We start from the raw sequence: 23,777 nt of genomic DNA, 5'->3' as shown, positions 1-23,777 counted from the left end.
GTCAAACTTTGGAGGGTTTTTAAGTATAATTTAGTCATTTACTATTTCGAATTTAAAATTTATCCTTTTAATTTTCTTAATAGCAAGCATGCCCTAGTATGATAGTACTTTGCTTTATGTGAATTGACATCTTTATCCTTCTACCAAATCTCTATCTTTCTATCCTCACTCTTTCTCAACCACTCAGCTAACTAACTCGCCGAGATATTTATACACGTGTACTCACCCAAGCGCGTGATTTACATTAGCCACTTCCGAGAGTAGAAGTATAACTTCACACGTGATGCTCAACTTAACCTCACAGCTCACGTTTCTCTATATTTTCTTTCTTTCATGAAATCTCGTTCTCACTTTCTCTCCTTCGAAACACTGCAGTCGTCACAGAGAGAGAAAGGTTCTGCCTTATCCAATTTAGGGTTTCAATCCGATTCGGTTCTTTCACCCTCGTTCTTGCCATATCGAAACCCTAACTAGGAGCAGGTAACATCTAATTGTTTTCCGTTTATGTTATCCCCTTTTTTATTGTTTTAAGATCTAATTTTGTTTCAATTAATTTCTCCCTAAGTTCTTTCTTAATCGAAGCTAAAATTCAATATATTTTCTCTATAAATTTTTGGGGGTTTTGTTTGATTTCAATCGGATTCTCCATGTAGAAACAGTATGCATGATCAAGTTTTGTAATTCAGATCTAGCTTGCGATTCAGATGCTATCTTACAATTATTACCCTTCTCGTGGTTAATATCTTCTGTACCTTCTTAGACTTAAAGAAAATAGCTCCCTTTGTGTTTCTTTTTTTTTTTTTTTTTTTAAGGTCCCGTTACTTTTTCCTTGGTAATTTTCGGTTTCAAACTTTGGGTAAGTCTCGTTTCTCAACAAATATCGAATCGTCTCGTTACTGCTGATTTGGAATGATTTTATCATCTGGGTGGTTTATTACTATACTTCGATTTTGATGCATACCTGTGGAGGATTAGTAAAAAGTGATTTTTAATTTTTGATGATGTTGTGTTGTGTTGTTGCTGAGCTTTTTGTTGTAGTAATAGAACTAACATGTTGATTTTGATTCCAGGTTTCAACAATCTGTTGGTAGGACCTTTGTTTCTGAGAGAGAGTTAAGGTTCATGTCTGAATTAGACGCTCAGATTCCTACTACCTTCGGTATGTTCTACCTTGCAACTTCTGTACAAGTGTTATATGTGGATTGATTATTATTATTATTATTTGTGTTTTGATTTGTTGGAAAAATTTTGATGCTGATGAATAACTTGGCATGTATTTTGGTGTGGAATACATGGTTACGAGCTGTATTGTGATTGATTGTGTAAGTTGGGGGTGTGATGATACTTTGTAGATCCTTTTGCTGAGGCAAATGCTGAGGACTCGGGTGCTGGGTCAAAAGAGTATGTGCATATTCGCATACAGCAGCGGAATGGTAGGAAAAGCTTGACAACTGTTCAGGGATTGAAGAAAGAATTCAGCTACAACAAGATACTTAAAGACCTTAAGAAGGAGTTCTGTTGCAATGGTACAGTTGTTCAGGACCCAGAGTTAGGGCAGGTATGTGTGATACTCACTTGTTACTTGTTGGATGATGATATAGTCCTTGCATCAAATAACATTTTTGTCTGTGAATAGGTTATTCAACTTCAAGGTGATCAGAGGAAGAATGTGTCTACCTTTCTAGTTCAGGTAAACTATAACTCCCATCTTTGGTGTTATGCAGTTAGTCTATAGTCCAAATTAGTTTGTGTAAGTGTTCTTCTGAACCTTTTTTTAGTAATCTATTATGACCCCCATGATTTTGTCTGGTTTGTTATCGTTCTCGTTCTGTTCATGCTTAATTGCTTGTTTTTGTATGCATGTTTGTCTGATAATGGATTTGTTGTTTTTGCTTTTGGTAATTCTTCTCCAGAATTTATTTTCTTTTGATTTTGCTTTGCACTGGAACTGTTTTCCAAATCTCTACAGAATTTATTTGATTATGTGGTTATAATGTGATGTTCTGAATGGTTGCATATTTATCATAGACTCGTAGTAGAAGGTAAGGTGGAAGATACTTGTGAGTGAACATTAATTTATGTGTGTTTCATTGAAAACGTGGCCAATGAATTAGTGGGAATATTTTTTTGTTTTTAATTCTTCACCTGATTAAATCCTTTATTTTGTGCTCCCCTTGTGGACGTGGACAGGCTGGTATCGTGAAGAAGGAGCATATCAAAATTCATGGTTTCTGAGCTTCTGGAATCTTGAGTTTGTCTTTTCTGGCTCGCTGCGAGTCATACATATATGTGATTGGTGTTTTTTATGTTGTGCTTGCTTATAATGTGTAATGTGGGATTATGGAATTTATGACTTTAAGTGCTATTATCTTAAATAAACCAAAGCTATGGAGAGTCCATTACTACATTAAATTCATATTGGAATTCGGATTCTTGGATGCGTTAGTTTTTATTTACTTATGGGTATCATGTGCCGAACATTCCCCTGTTGGGATGATCTGATGGTTGCATGAGTTAATCGTTTCTAAAAGATTATTGCAAATAGTGAGTGCGGGTTGAATAGAGTCATTGACGAATGTACAGCGAATGTGGAAGATAGTTCGAAATACAGGTGGGACATCGGCTTCGTGTTTATATCATTGACCGTATAGCCGCCACCATGGCCACGACCGGCATTTGAAGCACCTAAGAAGTTATCCTTTATTTTATATTTATTGCATCAATTACCAGTCGTCATAAGTTCTTAAATAAACTATTATAAGAGAAAAGCTGGTATCCATGTAACTTTTACCCCCACCTTCCACTGCTTGTTTTACACGTGTCTCTTTTTATAATTTAGATAAATGATTCTTTATTTTGCGTTATCAATGCTTGTTTTACACGTGTCTCTTTTTATAATTTAGATAATGATTTTTTATTTTGCGTTATCAATGTTTTTCAACGTAAAATTTTTTTATACAATGTAAATCTCTTTTGTGTTCTTCTTTTTTTTTTCTTCTTCTCTTTCTTATTCTTCAATCTAATTAAATTTATTGTTTTTTTTGTGTTTTTTTCGCTGCATTATGGATCTGGATTAATTTAACGTAATTATCTTTGTCGTTCATCATCTTCTACGTTTTCTTCTTCGATCTGCACTTTTAAATTGAAACAATGAATGAATCAATTTCAAATCAGTTAAATGAGTGTGATTTTAATGATTCTTCTCAAATGCATCAATTTGATGAGGTTAGGATTATTGAATTCTGAATCGAATTTAATGGAATGAAATTTCTAATTTTATTTGAAGTAAATTGAATGTACTGAGGTAATTTACATCTGAATTGAATTCAATTGAATTGATAATATGTAACTATGAGTAATTGTGAGTGTTAGTAATTGTGAGTAACTTTGAGTAAATGTGAGTAACTTTTCGGTTCGGTAAGTACTAAAGAGGTGGTTCATCACTTTCATGTTTTCGGTTTAGTCCGCAAAAAGGAGTCTAACAAAAATTAGACTAATATGTTCTGTTTTCTTCCTTATGCACTATATAATTGTTTCACCGTAATTAAGATTTCAGTTCATCATAACTAAGATTTCGGTTCACTATGAATACTGTGTTCGGTTCACCTTAAGTACTGTGTTCGGTTCATTTTGTACTATTCAAAACTTTTCTTCTTCACCTTCTACTGCTTCTTCACCACAGAGAGAAGGAGGAAAAGACAAAAAAATACAGTAACAACAACAACAAAAGAATGATGATAGAGTTTCAGGGTTTAGGGTTTTAGGGTTTAGAGTTTATGGGTTCAGGGTTCAGTGTACAGGGGTTTAGTGTGTTTCAAGCTTTCGGTTCGTCCCGTGTATTAATTTCGGTTCACCGTGTTCATGGTTGAGGGTTTAGGGTTTAGGAATCTAGGGTTTAGGGTTCAGGGTTCAAGGTTTTAGGGGTTTAGGGTTTACGGTAGGGTTCAGGATTTAGGGTTTAATATTTAGGGTTCAAAGTTCAATGTTCAGGGTTTGGGTTCAGGGTTTAGGGTTTAAGGTTTAGGTTTAGGTTTTAGGGTGTAGGATTTAAGGCTAGGTTTTAGGGTTTTAGGGATTTAAGGTTTATGGTTCAGGGTTCAGTTTTTAGCGTTCTGGCTTTAGTGTTTAGGGTTTAAGGTTCAGTGTTTAGGGGTTCATAATTTTTTGGTAAACAGGAGAGCGATTGGATTACTCTTATGAAACGAATCAAATTGACAAAGTTTGGATTATTCAATTTTGAATCGAATTGAATGAAATGCAATTGCTAATTTGAATTGAATTAAATGGATGGAGGTGTACTGAACTGAATTGAATTGAATTGATAATATGTAAATTGTAGGCAGAGTTATTTGAATTTGATTTTATATAATGGATTATGTTTTGTTCACTCAGTACTATACAATTGTATTGTATTCGGTTCACCATGAGTACTGTATTCGGTTCATTCTGCACTATTCAAAACTCTTCTTCCTCACCTTCTACTGCTTCTTCACCAGAGAGAAGGAGAAAAAGACAAAAAAATACAGCAGCAACAATAACAAAAGAATGACGATAAGGAGAAAACACGTGAAGAAGAAGGAATGCGAAAAAGGAGGAGAAGGAGGAGAAAGGAGAAGAAGAAGAAGACGTTCCGTGCGTAAACGAGCGTGAAAAAAAGCGTGGGGAAGAAGAAGCGTTAGACAATTTCGTGTGTATTGGGCGTGTGTATTTCACGTTTCATTTAATGATATTAAATTTTTTTTATATTAGGTCAACTTGGTTACATGGTTACATAAATTTATAGCATCTTCGCTATTATAAATTGGCAAGTTATCTTCTTATAATTGGTGTTCTACTCTTTGTGACCAAAATGGAAGCTACTTTTAGAAAGCCATTTTTTTAGACTAACAATATCAAATATCTTAAATTCTAATTAAAATATCTCAAGATCAAAAATTATTTTTTATTTTTTAAACAGATCTATAGGAGAAAAAAGAAAAAGAAGAGGAATAACAAGTGTGGGGAAGGGGAGGCGATTGCTACGATGCAAGGCTGACGCCTCACGCACCTCAACCTTTCAAGTAACACTAGGTCTCTTCCTCTTTTGTAGATAGGGGAGTCCTAATGAAAGTGTTTAGAAATATAAAAGAATTAACTATAGAAAAATTTTAAAGTATATCGATATATTGCTATTAACCTTCCAAGCAACACTAGGTTTTTTCTTTTTTGGTAGATAGGAGAGTCCTAGTGAAAGTGTTTAGAGATATAAAAGAATTTAGAGATATAGAAGAATTAACTATAAAAAAATTTTAAAGTATATCGATATATTGATATTTTAATAATTTTTAATTATTGATTTTAATTATAAAAAATATATATAATATATAATTAAGATTAACGGTTAAAATTTATTAAAATACTAGTGTATTAATATATTTAAAAAGTTTCTTTAAATATATATCAAGAATATATTTATTATAAATTTAAAATTTGTTGTCCGCTAATAATTGAAAATGATATTTATTTAGGTGGACGAGTACATAAACCTCTCAAGATAAACCTCTCAAGTGATCCAAAATAATTTTTATACACATTAAAAAATAAAAATTGATTATAGTGACTTGTAAATACTAATTTATGACTGAACTAAGTTACAACAACTAAATACATCCAATATTTGTGGCTGAGGCTTGTGCTAATGGCAAATATATTTGCCTCCTAAAACTGCCACATGGATTTGAATCTCGGTGAAACAGAGTATGTAATGTGTATGACTAGGGGGTGTTGTATTGACAAAAAAAAAATACATCCAATATTTGAAGTATATGTTTCATAAGTCATAACGCATAAAATTTCCCGAAACGTCAGAAAATCAATTTTCCCAACACCAAACAAATAAATAACAAAACAGGAAAGAAAAAAAAAAATCCCAAAACGTTGCGCTGATTCTGCAGCAGCAATGGAGGAACTCTTCGTAGCTATACTTTCGATGCTTCTGGTTGTAGCACTGATTCCACTGTACTTATGGAAACGCCGCCAGGATTCTCAACCACATCCTCACGCCGATGAACCGGTCCAGGTGCTCCACTCTTTCTATTCTCTTTTCATTTTTTCATCTACAATCCAAAACCCTAGAATCGATAAAATTTAGCTTTTGAAAATAGAAGTGGATTGCTTAGATTAACTGTAATAACGAAATCCTCAGGCTCCCCGGGGAGAAGCGGTGGTGCGCCCAGCCGGAAACCGCCGAATGCGTCGGAGACCTGCTGCATCTGGAGCTAGCACTTCGACAGCTCCGCCTGCAACTGCCGAAGGTTTGTTATACATTTGGATTGAGCTTAATCATTTTTACTTGCGTTTCGGCGTATTTCTTTGCATTTGAATGCAATTATTTTGTAAATTAAAATTCTAGGAGATGTAATTCGAATTAGAATGGAGAATTAGGGTGTTATTTAGGGATTTTATATTTGTTTAGTGAACGGTTTGTCATTAGGCTGTTAGTATGTGATGTGTACACCGATGTTTTGGAAGCATATATGCATGTTGCATCTTGAAACTTTGACACATTTGTGAGATCAAATGATCAATTGTATACATGGCATGCAAACAGAGTCTGGCGATGAAAGTGAGAATGAAGCTGCTGGTGGCGAGAATTACGAGGCTAGAGCAGCAAAGAAAAAGGAGATTAAAAGGCAAGAGAGGGAAGCTCGCCGACAGGTATCCATTTCTTATCATGTATATTGACCAAAAAAGACGGCTATAGTTATCTTGATACTTAAAAACAATAGGAATTACTGAATTAGTTTTTCTCTTGATTGTTATTTCTGATGTGGCTTGTTACCACCTTGTATAGCAAATGTGCTGTGTGCATTTAAGATGCATTGAGAATATGTAATCTGTACTTCAATTCCCAAGCAAATGCGTAAATCATCGAGAGTTGGATACAAGGACTTTGAAGAATATTTGACTGAAATTCTTGTTTTTCCATTTCCTTTGAAGTTTGAGTAGTATTTGCATTGTGTTACATCTTTTTGGAAGGCTGAAGATGCTGCACGAGAGTCGAAGCAGGCCAAACAAGATCGTTACTCAGAGATGCGGAGGTTGAAGGATGAAGAACGTGAGGCAAAGGAGCGTCAGTTGGTGAGTTAATAGCCTTGTTGCTGATTTGATGTTAACTTTCTTACCGTTTAATTGAAAAAATGCATATGTTTTATCGTGTTTCACTTTCATACAGGAAGAGGAAGCCAAAGCTCAGAAGGCTAAGGAGGAGGAGGCTGCGGCAATAGAATTTGAGAAGTGGAAAGGTGAATTTTCAGTTGATGATGAAGGTACCCTTGAAGAAGAACAGGATGGTACTGAAGACTTGCTATCCAATTTTGTTGAATATATACAGGTTATTCTCTGATCTGTTGTGTTTTCTACACTTAACTTTTCCCCCCTTACTAAATTTGTCAAAATTTATATATTCAGCATTAACTAGGATTCACATTACCTTTGAATATAGGTTTTGTAGCTATTCTAATTCTTTTTTGTTTTTTCAATTATTCAGAAGCAGAAATGTGTTCCCTTAGAAGATCTTGCTGCAGAATTTAAATTGCGAACGCAGGTATTCCTTATTTCCTAATCTTTTATCTGAATTAGCCTTTATATTCCATCAGGTGCCCCTTTAGTTTTTCCTACACTAAATGTAATATAAGTGTTACTGGGAGAAAGCATTATAACATAATAATTATGCTGTGCTGATAAGTTTATTGATTTGGAGTGTTACAAAAGGATATCTGACTGAGAACACATGCCAATTCACAAATTATTAATATTAGGTTATACATAAGCTGATCCTATACTTCTATTCGTAGTGATGCATGCCACTAGAGTGTCTGGTGACCCATATACATAAGCCACCAACTTTACTGACCATTAAATTCCCACTATCTAATTTCTGCTCAGTATAATTTAATGCGAGGCAAAAGACAGAAAAGTGAAAGGATATATTAGAAAGTCAGGCTTCCTCTACTCCCTTCCCTCCTTTCAGAAAAAGAAACCAGAAACAAAAATCCTGTTCACCATAACATTTCATGGGTTTTGGATCCCTTTTTAAGCTCTCTAGGTAATAAATCAATATGTATACCTTGTTTGACTCAACATTAACGCAACATATCAGTAGATGAATCAAATTGTTATAGTTTTGCCTTCATTTATATATTTTTCCATGGACTTCCTTCTTGACAACATGCTCAACTAATGCAGGAATGTATCAACCGCATCACCAATCTGGAAAGTATGGGTAAGAGCCTTGCTCTTAAATTCATTGCATGCATCTTGAAAGAAGTTAAAATTTATACATTCTTGACATCGTTCCATTTGTAAGCATTTCTACAATAAATTAAGTACTGCATTTCTTTTGCAAGTCTGTGTAACTCCAAATTTTTGTTATGGAGAAGGAAAACTTTTGAATATGTGGAAATCAATTTAAATCGTGTACCTGATTTAAAAAATGTTAATATGTTTTCATCACATGCTTAGGCTTATATAAAACAGCACTGTGGCCCCCTCTCCGTGTTTTGGCTTATTGCTGAATATAACAGCTATTAGGGAGATCAATGTTCTAATCACGATTACCGTGATCATCATGTCACTTAGATTCAATTCCACAAAACTAAAATTCATGTATTGTTGAAATGGTGGTTTTTTTGCATCTATTGTCTTAGATATTGTGGATTCCTGCAAAAGCCTAATTAATTTATTTTTGAGCACCAGGCCGGCTTTCGGGTGTGATGGATGATAGAGGGAAATACATATACATCTCGCAGGAAGAAATGAAAGCTGTTGCTGATTATGTTAAGCGGCAGGGAAGAGTTAGCATTTCACACCTAGCTAGCAAATCGAACCAGTTCATTGATTTAGAGCCAAAAACTCAATTCACAGAGGACATTAGTAATTTGGACGAGATAACTGTCAACTGATCTGACATAGTTTTTGACTACTTGGTGAAGGAAATCATGTGATGTACATCAGAAAAGAAAAGTTGCATTCATGTTATACTGAATAGGAGTTTGTACATGACTTTGATCAGCTTTAGTATATAACTGAAAATTTGAATGTTCTTTTCTGCCAAAATTTGTATGGAAAGAAAGGAAATACATAGATGGGAAGTTTCCACGTTTCGTTTTCAGAAACTATTTTTCAGAAATTTCCTTCTTTGTTCCGTAACATGTGATTCTCGCATAGTATTTATTAAATTAAAAAAAAAGAATATATCCTTATGTGAGTAATAATGCAAATAATATATAGTACTAATTATAAAGATTATTTTAGTATTGTTTTATCTGAGGAATTTTCAAATCTTCCATTCTTAACCCGTTACAAAACAAAATTATCTTGAAATTTTTACAGCACAACTCTCTTGAAATTTCAAGTCTTTCGGGAATGGTTGATATTCGAAAATGTTTTGACCAAAGTTTAACAAAGATATGTAAATAATATTATTCTTAAATAATCGATATTGAGAATAAATTTTATAAAACTTGAAAACAAATGATTTTTGAAAGTAATTATATTTTGGGTAGCAGGAAAATATAAAACTCAATAACATAAAACTTCTACTTGAATTAGTTTTCTTTACGACCAAGTGAACACCTAACTAACTAACCGACAAAACTGTCACCTTATCATGTAACAAATACTTTAGCTCGGAAAATTAGTTTAATTAGTTTTTAATAATACTATACTCCATTCGCTCAAGGAGAGTGGTAAACCGTTTTAACCAATTGAACATTTGTACCCACCGAGTCTGTAATAAGAATAGGAGCTGCGTACCCAAAAATAGACAATAAAACCAAAAGACAAAGTATTATAACAAACTACCAAATTTGACAGCCGTTGATTAAAAAAAAAAAAGGAAAAGAAAAGAACACCAAAGTTGATGGTTTGAAATTAAATTATTTACAACCTATTTAGTTACATTGCACAAAAATTTCCGCTTCACCCGAATTAACGTTTTTTTACAACATTTTACATATATAGATAGACGAAAAAAACATAAACTTCCATATTTAGGCTTTACTCATGTCGTTTTAAAGATACACATTTAGATGTTCACCTCATTTAATAGGACCCTGTTCCTTATCAACCTGTTAATAATCCACATATATATTATACGCTAGATTTTCTCACCCACTAATACCATGCATGCATAGCGTGCAATCTTTATTTTCTTACCAAAAATATCACATTCACAATACCGGCCTGTTCCCCGAGACAATCGCAAAAACCAGCGGCACAAAGCTCCACCATCACAAGGTTCTCCTAAATTCATATATTAACCGTTTTCCTTATTCACTTCCTAACCTTTCCCACTCGGCTTCGCCGTCTCCGGCGGCGATATTTTCCTATAACCATCATTGCCGCTATTATCACCACCACCACCTCTCTTCATCCTAGCCCACAATAAAATAAAAAAAATATTGATCAGATTTTTTAAGGAGAACGATGGAAGTTGCTAAAAGGAAAGCAGCTTCCACGTACACAACCCTACTCTTGATATTCCTGTTTCTCTTTTTGAGCTTTGGTCCTTCTCAAGGACAAAATGCAGCCGGTGCTGACGCCGGCAAAACCAAGCCGGCGGCATTGGCAGACGACGAGACCAATTTAGATAATACAGCCGCGGAAGCCAAGATTGGCAAACCAGCCAAGGCTGCAGTTGTGGGGGCGGCTAACAAGCCCGCCGCGACTGAAGACGGGGAGGCCGATATCGACGATAAAGCCGCGGCTGACATCGCGGCAGCCAAGGCAAACAATAATCCCACCACGGCTTTAGTCGCGGTTGAGGATGACAAGCCAGCCGCAGCTGGAAAAGCAGCAGCCGCGGCTGGAAAAGCAGCAGCTGAGGCTGCAGATGAAGCAGACGGCGCCGCGGCTGGAAAAGCAGCAGCTGCGGCTACAGATGATGCAGACGGGGCCGTCGTCAAAAAGGCCAAGCCTGTCAAGGGGGCCGTCGTGACCACAGCTGCACCAGCGACCGACGTTGAGGTAATTCCAGCTCCTCCGCCTCCACCAGCAGAACTGCAGGTCTGCAATGGCGTGTTCCTAACATACACGCTGATATCACGCGAGAAGGAATACCCATTCGTGAAGAACAAGTCAAATCAAGCATATGCCTTCACGTCCCAAGCCACGATTACAAACGTCGGTGACGAGGAGGTGAAGGGCTGGAGGATGTACATTGGGTTCCAACACCGAGAAATATTGGTTTCCATGGACGGCGCCGTCCCCATCGACGCCGAGGACTTCCCGGCTGCCGTGGGGAACGGCACCACGATCGCCGGAAACCCAATGGTGGATCTAAAGACTGCGATCTTGACGGCTAATGATTTTACACAAATGTCGGTGAGAGTTGGAATGAAAGGATCACAGTTCGGTCTTGGTGATGGCGCCACCCCCATGCCTAAGACCATTAAGCTTATCAATAGTGGCTTCAAGTGTCCCGCCTCTTCTCGCAGAGGTATGTCCGGTGAAACTTATAATGCAATTTTGTTTGTATGAAGATAATTTAATCAAATATTTTAAATTGTTTATTAATTTTATTTTCTGTAAACTAGCAAAATTGGCTAATTTTTTCTTTTATGTCCATATTAATTTGAAAGTATTCCATTACGAAACAAGATTTGAAATGATTGTGTATGTTTGTGGATGCATGATGCAGGGTCAACAATGATAGTGTGTTGTAGAAAAGACCCTAAAGCGAAGGCATTGGCACTTAAGAAGACAAAGTACCCAGCACGTGGCAAAGGGGATTTAACCATTTCATACGACGTTCTACAAGCTTACCAGACGAGCTACTACGCTGAGGTGACCATCCAAAACAACCACCCGTTGGGACGGCTGGACCACTGGAACCTCACGTGGGAATGGCAGAGGGGCGAGTTCATCTACAGCATGAAAGGTGCCTTCGCGCGCGTCAAGGACCCTTCGGAATGCTTGTATGGCCCTGCAGGCCAGTACTACAGGGACTTTGATTTCACCCAAGTCGCCAATTGCGAGAAGAGGCCCATTATCTCTGATCTTCCTTCTGAGAGAAAAGACGATGAAAAGGTGGGGAAGCTACCATGGTGCTGCAGGAATGGCACAGTGCTGTCACCTGTGATGGACAGGAACCAAGCCAGGTCAATGTTCCAGCTCCAAGTTTTCAAGATTCCACCAGATAACAACAGAACAGCACTCACACCACCCATGAAATGGAAGATCGACGGCGTCATCAACCCCCACTACAAGTGCGGCCCACCGGTCAGAGTGGACCCCGCAGAGTACCCTGACCCATCAGGTCTCCAGGCTATTCACACCGCCGTCGCAAGTTGGCACATCGTTTGCAACATGACAAAGCCACAGCCTCAGAAAACAAGGTGCTGCGTCTCATTCTCTGCATTCTACAACGAATCCGCCATCCCCTGCAACACTTGCGCTTGTGGCGGTTGTGACGGTTACCAGCAATGCAACGCAAAGGCACCACCCATGCTTATTCCACCCGACGCGCTTCTCGTTCCGTTTGTTAACAGAACTGCCAAGATGAAAGCGTGGGCCAAGATGAAGCATTTCAAGATTCCCAAACGGATGCCTTGCGGCGATAACTGTCCCGTTAGCATCAACTGGCACGTCAACTCCGATTACAAAACTGGATGGACAGCAAGGATCACGCTTTTCAACTGGGAGCGCTACGCCTTCGATGATTGGTTCACTGCTCTTCAGTTCCACAACAATTCTTTCAGAGATTTCGATGAAGTTTACTCCTTCAACGGAACCAGAATCCCAGGCCTTAGAACCGTCTTCCTTCAAGGATTTAAGGGTTTGAACTATTTGGTGGGACTCACCAATGGAAGCCGCATCGGTGACCCACACGTGCCGGGGAAGCAGCAATCCGTGCTGTCCTTCAAGAAGAAGCATTCGAAGAAATTCAACATCAGAAGAGATGCATTCCCAACGAAGGTTTACTTCAATGGTGAAGAGTGTGCACTCCCTCCAACTACTCCTTCTAATGGTTCCTCACGCATCAAGTCTTCTCCGATCAGTTTCCTTGCTGTCACCATCATCGCATTCTTGTCGTTCTTCGCCATGACCGAACGTTTATTCTGACCTTATTAATATGCATGCATACGCGACGCACTGACATGCATCTCTTTTTTTGTCTCATTGGAACACTTCAATATGCTTTATTTTTTTATGCTTCTTCAGGGGTTGTATTGGTCTCATTAAAAGACCATACAAACAAACCGAACGGGGAAGATAGCTAACAATGTGAGGATGATGACGAAGTAATTCAGTGTGTTTGTGTTAACAAAACGAAATGTGAACTTTCAGTTCAGTGCTTGACTTATGACTAGTACATACATATATTATTACACAATTAGCTGGACCTTTTGTTGTGTGACGATATGTTTAGTGTATGTTACTTTTTGTTTTTTTTATTACTTTTTAGTTATATAGTGGATCAGAAAATGAGATTCAAATAACTTTTTCATATTATTTTTTTAGAGTAATTTTGATTCACTAATAATGTAAAATGTTTTTTGCAGTCCTCTAATTAAATCTATTTTTCTAAATGATTATTCACGCTATTAATATTAAAAAAAATTATTACTTTTGTTTACATTATAATGAGATGAATTAGATGCAAATATAAATTAAAACAACTTTACATTAACAACGTGCGTATCAAAATTAAATTTTTTTTTTAGTATAAAAGATAATTTTATTTTTTTGAATCATTTTTCATACTAAAAACACTGATTATATAAAAATAATATACATAAAAGTAATATATATCACCCTATTATATCTTAGTCTCATTATAGAATTGATTGCATGATTATGGTTGGAAATGATTCGAATTAACCTGAATGTAATTGACTTGAATTGGATTTAAATAAAATTGTATCGGGAGAATTGGAACAGTTGTTAAAATAATAGAATTAAAATGAAGTAATTTCATTATTTTTCGTTTTATTCCTTCTCCAATTTTTTTTGCCACACTTTAAGCTTTATTTAAAGATTTGTTATTAGCTAATAAATTGCTATATCCACAAGACAGAATTCAAATTCCAAGACTTTTAAGTAGATTAATAAGCTAACTATTAGACTAATACAAATTTGTGCTGGAAAGTTGCTATATGAACCCTAAAAAACCGAGTGTCCCAGGCATTCTCCTTTCAAAAGAAGCTGATTGAGAAGTAGAAATGATAAATTTTTATTCAAAGAAACTAACCACTGGACAAAGAGAAATATCAGAAATTGAAGGCTAACACAGATAACTATTTCCTGTATTTTTGAATTTTTTATTGCTTTTCTTTCTTTTTGCAACAAATATATTGCACAGTACAAATTACAATCTCAGTCCCACATACAATCTTGTTCTTTTACACAAGAATATTTTCAAAAAATGAAATTATGTCACAATACAACAATTATCCCTCAAGAGTTTTGATGGATGTATACTTGGATCCTTCTTTTCAATCTTGTAACTCCAGTCCAAATTTGGTGGACTCCATTATTGTCTCCATGAATAACAAGTTACATTGCAGGAAGCAACACCTCGCTTGATCAGTGAACAAAAATCATTGGATATATTCAGTCTTACGTTTTCTTGGCCTGCAGCAAAATTGCAAAATACTTGTATTGAGGGGACATGCATAATGTAATTATCTAAAAGAGATAAGCATAAAGTCAGAATTCAATTTTGATACATTCTTAGTACCCAGAGACATCCAAACATATCATGTTATCCAGCAAAAATTGTTTGACTCAACCACTCAATTAAAAGCCTTAAAAATAGAGGTATGGATGATAGTGTATCAAAATCGAAGTAAGGGTAAAATAGTGTATGAGATCAAATTACCTTTCTCAAATATTTTTTATGAAGTTTCATAGCCCCGGAACAAGCCTTTTTAGCATCTAGATTTCCAGTCATGTCATTCAAAATCTGAAAAGAATTAACCAGAGAACCAAAGAGGAATTAATTACTATATATATACATAGAAGAAAATTTGTTAAAGAATAATAGGTCCTTGTTCAATATCAAATGATAAAATATAGATTCTCTTAAGACAGCTTTCAATGTGAACAAATGAGTTAAACAAATATATCCCAAGACTAACCTTGACAACATCATCCAGACCCCTTGCCTCATGTAGTAGCTTTGAGCTTTTATCTTTCAACACACTAGCAGCAAGGAAAATCGATATAGGAAGAGGAGTTTCGGAGTTCTTTGCCCCTGTTCTCATATTTTCTCGCTCGTACTTTCCACATTGTCTAATTGACTTCACCTTCCCTCTAGAGCTCTCGGCGCTTGTAGGAGCTCTCCGAGCATCCTCGTACATCCAAAACAAATCAGGATCATACTCTAGAGCCCACATCATCTGTTAAAAATGTCAAGTAATTAGTTGTCAATCATCATGTTACATAGATTCCTAAGATGTCTTCTTCAAAATAAAGGGATCCTTATTCTATAAACAGTTTTAATGGAATAAATATAAGGGTTGCACACCCCCTCAGAGCAACTTAAGATTTCTGTTCAAGAAATATAAGACGATATATTTCGAAAATACAACTGAAGCTAAACACACCTCCCAAAGGTATAGTGAATCACAAAAGGAGAATTCTCGACGAAACTGAACCATTAGCATCCGAAAAGCAAACAGATAATCACCTCCACCTAGTTGCTCTGTTTTCAGAAGACAGCATAACAAGAAACATCCGTTAACAACTTATAGTCATAACAATACATTTTTCATTAATTATTTGTTAACATAACAATGACACATCAAAAGTTAGAAAAAATTCTATTGTGAATTGGACAGTAAATAAAGTACAGGACTTGCATTTCAAGGAAATACCTAAATGTTTATGAAGTTTTGGATCTAATACTTGAGTAATTGAAGCCAAGTTACTCAGTTGAGTCTCCACTCCAACAGAACGATCAGTGCACTTGAAATTACCTCGCTTTAAAAATTCAATAACACATCATAAGTAACATAGACAAAGTTGATTGCTTGAAGAACTTCAAATAAAATCCATAGTGCCTACCTAGCCATAAAGTAAAGATAACTGATCACAAGGATCGTACAGGTTAAACAAGATATATCTGTTTCAAAGGAGTAAATAGCCATTTTGGCATCTCAGATTTTCATTTTGAGAAAACGGATTAAGGGACCCTCGCATTTTTTTTTGATAAAATGAACCCTGAACTATCTGCTTTGTTTGACAAAATGGCCTAATTGTTCAGAGTGATAGGTTAATGATTAGAACATTTTATCAAACATAGCAAATATTTAAATGTTCATTTTGTCAAAAAAAAAAAAAAGAGTAGGAATCCGTTTTGTTAAAATCAGAATCTTTCGGGTGCCAAAATGGTTATTTACTCAATTTAAAAGAGAACAAAGATGCACAAAACCATGAACAGATTTTTTTCCCCATTTTTTTTCCCTGAAGGACCTATAGCCCGAATTAATGTACCTGATTAAAAAACCTTGCACATGTTAGAGGGAAAATCTACTAATCAGACACTCATCTATTTATTTTCAGTCTTTTCACCAAATGTTCACATACAAAACTCTAAAAAGAAGTTGGTCATAAAATAGAGCATAGAGAAAAGGTACATACAAGTCTGCGCATTAGACGCTCAAAGCACCAAAATGCATCTGCTTCATCCTCAAGAAGAATTATCATAGGTGAGCATAGGTCACTCATCCCTGTTCAAAATTGAATCAGTTAAAAGTATAGGGTCAATAAACTTTTCAAATACAAAAGAACAATAAAAAGCAGTTAAATGAAATTATCACTAATACTGGGATAGGAATAGGATCTTCAAACTTAAATCCATAGGAATATCAAAATATAATATTGCTCTCTATAAAATAATAATAATAAAAAAGAATCAAACAAGTGAGATTCAAGTGGCCCACTTGTATAAAAACTCACCTTGACCATAGCCAACATCTTTATCTAGCCAAGCATAAACTGCAAGAATATCCCATAATTTTGACAAGTTCTCTTGCTTCTCGTAAAAGACCAATGTCCTATCAGTGCGAATCACGTCAAGACCTAAATGAGTTTGTGCACGAAAATGGTCAGCCACCATGTGAATCATATTATAGTGGTACAATTTTATCTTAACACATGGGAAAACTTCCAAAAGAGAACTGTACCTACATTCCTACTCATTTAAAAGAAATCAAAATAAAGGGCAACTAAGGTAGCTATAGCATTTGTATAACAACGCATTTCATGCAGAAAATAATTGCTGGGATTGTTTCACTTAAAACTTAGACTTTGAATGCCTAAAACATAAGTAGTACCTAATAACAGAAACACAAAAGATAGTAAGAATGATTCACAAACCTATTTGATGAAGAGTTAACAGCCACTGGATTACTCTCTTGTCTGTCACCTTTTCTAAATTATTTCTGGCATCTATGCTTGAAGACCTATAATTGTCTTGAGGAACTAAAACCAATCCCTTGTCTGGATTTGATTCCAGCAGAACTGATGGATCTTGAATCGGTTGACCATCATCAGTAATTACAGGAGATGAAATATATCTACCACTTCCAACAAAAGGAAACATTTGGCGACATTCTTCCTTCCATCTAGCATATTCTAACCTGACAATAGAAACATATAATTGATAATTGATGCTCGGGTAATGATTTGTTATATTTAAAAGTCAGAAATGACAGTTTCAAATCATAAGTATTATTGTGTTGTCCCTGAATGAAGGGTGTGGAAGCAATTGTTCCCATCTTTTTTAGGCCTATCAAGCCTACAGTGAGTCAGTGACATTATAGACATTCCATTTTCATAAATATTTTATATTTTTTAGGATACTGTGATTATAATAAAGGTTAACACAAAGGAGTCTTATCAAATATAATCATGAAATGGGAAAACTTGATTACCTTCGACTCTGTCTTATTTGTTCTCGTTCATCAAATGTACTCTTTGGATCATAGCAACCAAGTAGAAATTCCCAAACTTCTCCCCTAATCGATGGATGGATTCCCTGATTCAATAAACATTTTAAAGTAAGAAACAACCCCCCTAGTCACATATAAAGAGAAATACTTGTTCGTTTCTTTTGATTGTGCACAAAGCAAACCTATGTTGATGAAGATTTTAGCCAAAATAAAAGAAATAGTAATATGAATATATGATCACCTGTTACATGCACACTCATGATCATGAAGGAAGAAAAAATTCAATACGAAGAAAACCAAACATTGGGAAACGAATTTTCTATCACTATCATCTGTCTGTCCTTCATGAATGAACACAGATTTATGTAAGAAGAAAACTGATACTTAGATTGATGTACACACTGCAATGCCAGCCATAGTAATAGGATCTCATATTCTAAAGAAAACCAAAACAGGAAATAAAAGTTTTCAACTATATTATATGGTTAGTCCAACCTAACTTGCATAAAAAGCGAAATACCCCATGTTTTTCTTATCAGCTATAGCTTCCTATAGCACCAGACATAATATAATTGAAAGTAGGAGAGGATCGAAATTTCATATCTTAAGCATAGTACAGTGAACAAGCATTTTAACTAAAAATATGGACTTACCCCTCTGTAGATTCGCCTTAGAATCTTTCCTATATCCAGATATCCTTCTTCAGTAAAAGCAGCATGCCATTTTCTTGGACTCAGTGTTTTACCGGGCTGGAAAGACAAGTAAAAAACAAAAGAAAATCATATCAGTGTATCAAGATTGGCAATCAAAATATACATAGAGTATGACTTTGTATCCAGTTGCAGAATCATGTAATTAATTTGTTATTTAATGTCTCACAAGAATGAAACCCAACAAGGACAATAATTTTGTGTTTGTCTTTGTCATGATCCATTACAAATTACCAAGGGTATCACACTCAAATTCAACTTTCTTTTAGGTTTTTTTTTTAAAGTTAAAACAAAAGTTTTAATCTTATCAGCAAAGCAATCAACCTATTAAAACTAGCAGTCTAGTCCATATGTAGTATTAATAAACAACAAATAGTTAAATGAATATACCCCTAAGGCATGGAACTATATGTCGTGAAACCATTTATTCAAAAAGCTTAAGCTATTAGATAGAGTTTATGGTCAAAAAGCTTAAACTATTAGATAGAGTTTTAGTTATATATGAAAGCTATATGGATAAAAACACCATCATCACAACCATTGTTGACAACCCACTCAACATCTTTATCCGAGTGTATGGTTTTCAATCATCTTAAATTCCAAATGAACAAGTAACTGATGTAGCTCAATACAGCTCAAATGACTTAATACATTCATATAACCGTTTCAAACTCATACCCACGTGCATTGCTCATAAAAATCCCAGCACAAATTTTCCAACTATCCAATAATATTAGTTCTTCATCAATACCAAATTTAAAAGATAAAAAAAGGAATCCCAAAAGGAGGGAACAGACCTTGATCTTAAATCTTGAAACGGGAACATCGTTGATGCACTCAGGGCGAATTTGATAGAAAGAATCAGCAGGAACTCCATTATCTCCCCACATCTCAAAGATCATCAAGGGACCAAAAAGCAACGATTTTTGCCTTTTCTGGTACCAGTGATCAATGCTAGCACACAGAAGCTGAAACCCTTTGGAAAGATCAAGAAAACCCAGAAACAAAATCCTCTCTCAACGGAAGAATTCAATGGAGATCCAGCTCTAGAAACTAGAAAGCTGCTATCTTTTTTGTTTTTTCGTACTTAATTGTTAGTTAGAATGTGTTATGGTGTTGTGGGGTATGGTAGTTGAGAAGTGTTTTGTGAAAAATGGTGATTGAGGAAAGTGCAATGCCTTGTCAAAAGGGTCGAACAAGAAATTGAAGAGATTAATTAACTACACGAATCACGACCCTAACACTCGCCGTTTAACGCGTTATTTTGCTAGAAATCGTGTCGTTTATGAGAGTGTTTTCTGTCGTACTATCGAGACAATTAATAATTGAATTAGACGCTTTACCTAATTATATTGTTACATGTATAGAGATTAATGTTATGTTATCTACTTATCTTCTATTTTTTGTTGGTAGTTGGAATTTATTATTCCAGATGAGAATATCTTACCAAAAGATTTTCTTTATCAGTTTACTTTTCTTAAAGTGAAGCATTATGTATTTATGTAAGCTTTAACTAATTTGTTTTTGGTCAGAAACAAATGCGAGTGAAATGTTTTGAATTAAAAGATATTATTGCAAATCAAATTGGGTTGGTCGAATGGTCAGCTCACTCGTCCGCTTAAGTATATGTCGGGAGTTCGAACCCCGTTTTGTGCATGCAGCAATTCATTGGCCAATGACAGGGTGCAAATAACAAATCTAATTGGAGGGGTGTATCGGATTAACAGGAACATGATTTTTGTTGGATGCAAATGTAATGTGACATATTTACAAATTTTGTTGAATATTAAATATGCCATATCAATGTATCTGCATTTCTTTTTTGGGGGTACTGAATTGAGAATGGGCGAGAATTGAGTTGGTCAATTGTATATGGAAAAGACCGACCATGCTCTAAGATGGGAGAGAGACTTGGTCATGATCTTGTCCAAGCTTTTACGCGGTAACATAATAAATTAATAATGAGCAGTTGTACTTAATGACTAAGCATGTTGTGGAGTCTATGTTGACCAAATATTTTTAGTGTAATTAAATATCTTTTAAAAATTATTTTTTATTCAGTTTTTAGAGAAAATAAATAAATAAAAAATAAATAATTTTTCGAATTTTTTAATAATCAGTACCGTAAAAATAAGTATAAAAAATTAAAATAATATATTATTAAATTTAAAAACTTACTAAAAGCTAAAATTTAAAAGACATAGCATTTTCGATATTTTAATCTTAGTTTGGAAAATACTAATGTGGATCTTCGGCCACTTGATTTAGAACAACATAGTTGAATAACGATATTAACGTAATTGGCTTGAATTTTGAGTTTTTTGTTTTAAAAAAGATATCAACTAAGTTTTATATCAATATCTTAATTTAGAAAACAGATATATGTATATATTTTTAAATTCGACGTTAAAATTTATCAATTATGAATATCGAAATAAATTTTACAAATAGTAAAAAATGAATATAAATATTATGTTATTGACTGAATGAGATCTTACAAAAAAAATTTAGTGTTCCTGTGAAAAATAAAAATCAAACATGTAATTTAAAATAAAACTAAAATTGAAGATGAACTGAATGTTTGGGGGTTCTAAAACTTTGGTTTTAATTTTCAGGGAGGAATTTTTATTCGTCGAGTGATCTTAATCTTTTTAGGTGAGAATTATACCACCCAACAACCAAACTAATTATGTCAATGCGAGGAGAAGAGCAAGTAGCAACCTACAGCTTAGAATCAATTGAAGGAAGAGTCATCACGTTCAGTCGTTTACCACAAACGAGCAAAGGGAATTCAATAAAAATAGCATCAATCTGGTGGAAAAAATATTATCAAAAAAAGAAATTAAATTTTAAAACAAACAAACAGATACTAATGGGTATATAGAAAAATTCGGAAAGAATGTTTTTTGTTGAAGTAGGGAAGAATAAGATGCACATACATTTCAAAGATAAAATAAAAAAACATTCAAGTTTTGAAGAATGGACCATAGTGTGTGTAAAGGTGAATCAATTCAGAAGGTAAAACATGAGCACATGAAATTTTGGATTCAAGTGCATGGGCTGCCTCTAAAGTTCATCTACAGGAAAGCAGCTGAAATAATAGGTAATAATATGGTGGGAATTTTAATAGAAGTAGAAGATTCGAAGGTGGAAAATGTGACAATCAGAATTCAGAACCTTTCTAAGGATAAGGGTGGCGATTAACGTGCATGAGCCACTACCAACAGGCTTTTGGATGAACAGGGATAATCTGCCTCAAAGATGGATACACTTTAAGTATGAGAGATTGTTGAATTGTTTTTACTTAAACTGTGGCAGAATTGGCCATAACAAGAAGGTATGTAAGGAGGAGAAGGCAAAGGCGGTATGAAATTCACAAATGACAAAATACTCACCATATTTAGCAGTTGCACAGGCCAAACAGATAAGATTTTTGGAAGAAAAGAAGAGCAGGAATGAGAAAATGAAGGGGCTAGGGGAGACAAAGGCGGCACGTGTATATGAAACGCAGAGTAGATGGAGTGAAAAAAATTATGACACAGATAGAGGTAGAAAAAGTAATGATGGAGGTCTAAGCAAAAATCCGGCTGAGAGGAGGTAATTAGGCGCGAAAAGCCAAGAAATGCAATAGATTTAGGAGTGAAAGGACAGGTGAACAATATCCCTGAAAATCTGATCCTAGAGAAAGAAAAATCTGAAGAGAGAGATCTAGAGGTGGCAGGGCTGAAAAGGAATATTAGTCAAAACATAAAAAGATTGAGGGGTAAGGATATAATGGGCTAGAATAGTCAAGGCCCAACAAGAAAAGAGAAGGAAGCTAATAGTTGGGAGAGAACTACACCTGGTTGCTTCAAGCCCAAAAGTAAAGAGACTACACCTAAGGAACTTTTCAGCAAGCAAAGGAAGGAATGCCTTTTTTAGTATAGATTAGAGGAGGTTGATCATGATGTAACTGAGGGCCCTAAACACACTATGGGCTCAATCTTGAAGGAAGAGATGGCCAATACAAATAATATTTACTTAGTAGAAGCAGAAAAATAGGTCACGGCTGGAGAAAATGTAAAAAAAATATAGACAAGGAAAGGCATGAAACAAAAATAGGGAAAGTATACTTCGTAGAAATGCCAAAGGAAGAGGATGAAGATGAGCTGGAAGGAGAGAAAATTAATAAAATTTCAGAGACGCTAAAAATTGAACTGGTGCAGGGGATCAATTGCAACTTAAGGCTGAAGAGAAGACATGAGGATGTAGAAGGTAGCGATAAAGGGTGGTCTATTCAAGCCACAATAAGAGATAGACATCATGGAGAGGCAAATAAGAAAGGAAGAAGTGAACCACAAGCAGGGACAGCGGAAGAGAGGAGCATTGTGAGGTATGGGATAACATCAGAGCTTGAGAAAATCATGGCTGGGGAGGTGGACCTTACCATGCCCCACCCCCTGTCATGAGTTGCTTAAGCTAGAACTGTCGTGGGTGCCGCTAACCTGCGATAGTCTCGAAGCTACAAAATCTGTGTAGACAAATTAAGCCCACTATAGTCCTTCTTATAGAAACTCGTGTTAAATATGATTGTATCAACAAAATTAAGAAGAAATTGCATTATGCTGAATCCTTTTGTGTAGAACTCTAGGGATTATCCGGTGGTCTATGTCTTTTATGGAATACTAATATCAAAATAAATGTTTACATGTGAGGTAACAATATCATTAAAGCTAATATAGAAGATAAAAATAAAAATAAATGGATAGAAAATTTTGTGTATGGCCAGTCAAAATTTGTATAAAGAAGAAAGTTGTGGGAGGAGAGATGACAGTTCAGTACCTAAACTTTTTATAGGAAATTTTAATGATATGTTAAGCCAAGACGAAAAGGTGGGTTTGCACACTATATTATCGGACTGTCAATTGGAATGTTTTCGGAGTTTTGTTGATTATAATGCACTCATGGATATTGACTTGAAGGGTGGGAGTTTTACTTGGTTCAGCAACTCGAAGAATGATTTTATAACCAGGGAGAGAATTGACAAGGCTCTTGCTAATTGGGAATGGAAAAAATTATACCAAAATACTGCTCTTGTGGCAAGACTAGCCATCAGTTTTAATCACTGTCCCGTTTTTACTAAATTTTG

The 23,777-nt window shown here is 35.2% G+C and overlaps 4 protein-coding genes across 4 annotated transcripts; 3 read left to right on the top strand and 1 right to left on the bottom strand.

Annotated features, from left to right (window-relative positions):
• The first annotated feature begins 232 nt into the window (after window positions 1-232).
• Window positions 233-2,424, top strand: LOC130944979 (protein translation factor SUI1 homolog 1). The gene is made up of 5 exons (XM_057873604.1): window positions 233-480; window positions 1,071-1,159; window positions 1,353-1,558; window positions 1,637-1,690; window positions 2,191-2,424. Exons 2-5 carry the CDS (start codon window positions 1,123-1,125, stop codon window positions 2,233-2,235), a joined length of 342 nt encoding a protein of 113 aa, XP_057729587.1. The 5' UTR covers window positions 233-480; window positions 1,071-1,122; the 3' UTR covers window positions 2,236-2,424.
• Window positions 2,425-5,748: 3,324 nt separating this feature from the next.
• LOC130944319 (DDRGK domain-containing protein 1) lies at window positions 5,749-9,155 on the top strand. The gene is made up of 8 exons (XM_057872597.1): window positions 5,749-6,058; window positions 6,185-6,293; window positions 6,590-6,696; window positions 7,018-7,119; window positions 7,214-7,372; window positions 7,529-7,585; window positions 8,227-8,263; window positions 8,737-9,155. Exons 1-8 carry the CDS (start codon window positions 5,939-5,941, stop codon window positions 8,940-8,942), a joined length of 897 nt encoding a protein of 298 aa, XP_057728580.1. The 5' UTR covers window positions 5,749-5,938; the 3' UTR covers window positions 8,943-9,155.
• Window positions 9,156-10,467: 1,312 nt separating this feature from the next.
• On the top strand, window positions 10,468-13,104 carry LOC130945911 (COBRA-like protein 10). The gene is made up of 2 exons (XM_057874601.1): window positions 10,468-11,479; window positions 11,681-13,104. Exons 1-2 carry the CDS (start codon window positions 10,468-10,470, stop codon window positions 13,102-13,104), a joined length of 2,436 nt encoding a protein of 811 aa, XP_057730584.1.
• A 1,151-nt stretch (window positions 13,105-14,255) lies between these two features.
• On the bottom strand, window positions 14,256-19,906 carry LOC130944318 (rab GTPase-activating protein 22-like). The gene is made up of 11 exons (XM_057872596.1): window positions 19,447-19,906; window positions 18,593-18,688; window positions 17,922-18,025; window positions 17,365-17,627; window positions 16,945-17,067; window positions 16,627-16,715; window positions 15,861-15,966; window positions 15,591-15,688; window positions 15,123-15,383; window positions 14,864-14,947; window positions 14,256-14,616 (listed from the first exon to the last, which is right to left on the bottom strand). Exons 1-11 carry the CDS (start codon window positions 19,549-19,551, stop codon window positions 14,602-14,604), a joined length of 1,344 nt encoding a protein of 447 aa, XP_057728579.1. The 5' UTR covers window positions 19,552-19,906; the 3' UTR covers window positions 14,256-14,601.
• Window positions 19,907-23,777: the final 3,871 nt, after the last annotated feature.

The sequence above is a fragment of the Arachis stenosperma genome, chromosome 8, assembly GCF_014773155.1.
Source record: "Arachis stenosperma cultivar V10309 chromosome 8, arast.V10309.gnm1.PFL2, whole genome shotgun sequence".
Taxonomy (NCBI): Eukaryota; Viridiplantae; Streptophyta; class Magnoliopsida; order Fabales; family Fabaceae; genus Arachis; species Arachis stenosperma.
Note: the sequence above shows the minus strand (reverse complement) of the source record. Positions and strands in the feature narration are given on the sequence as shown.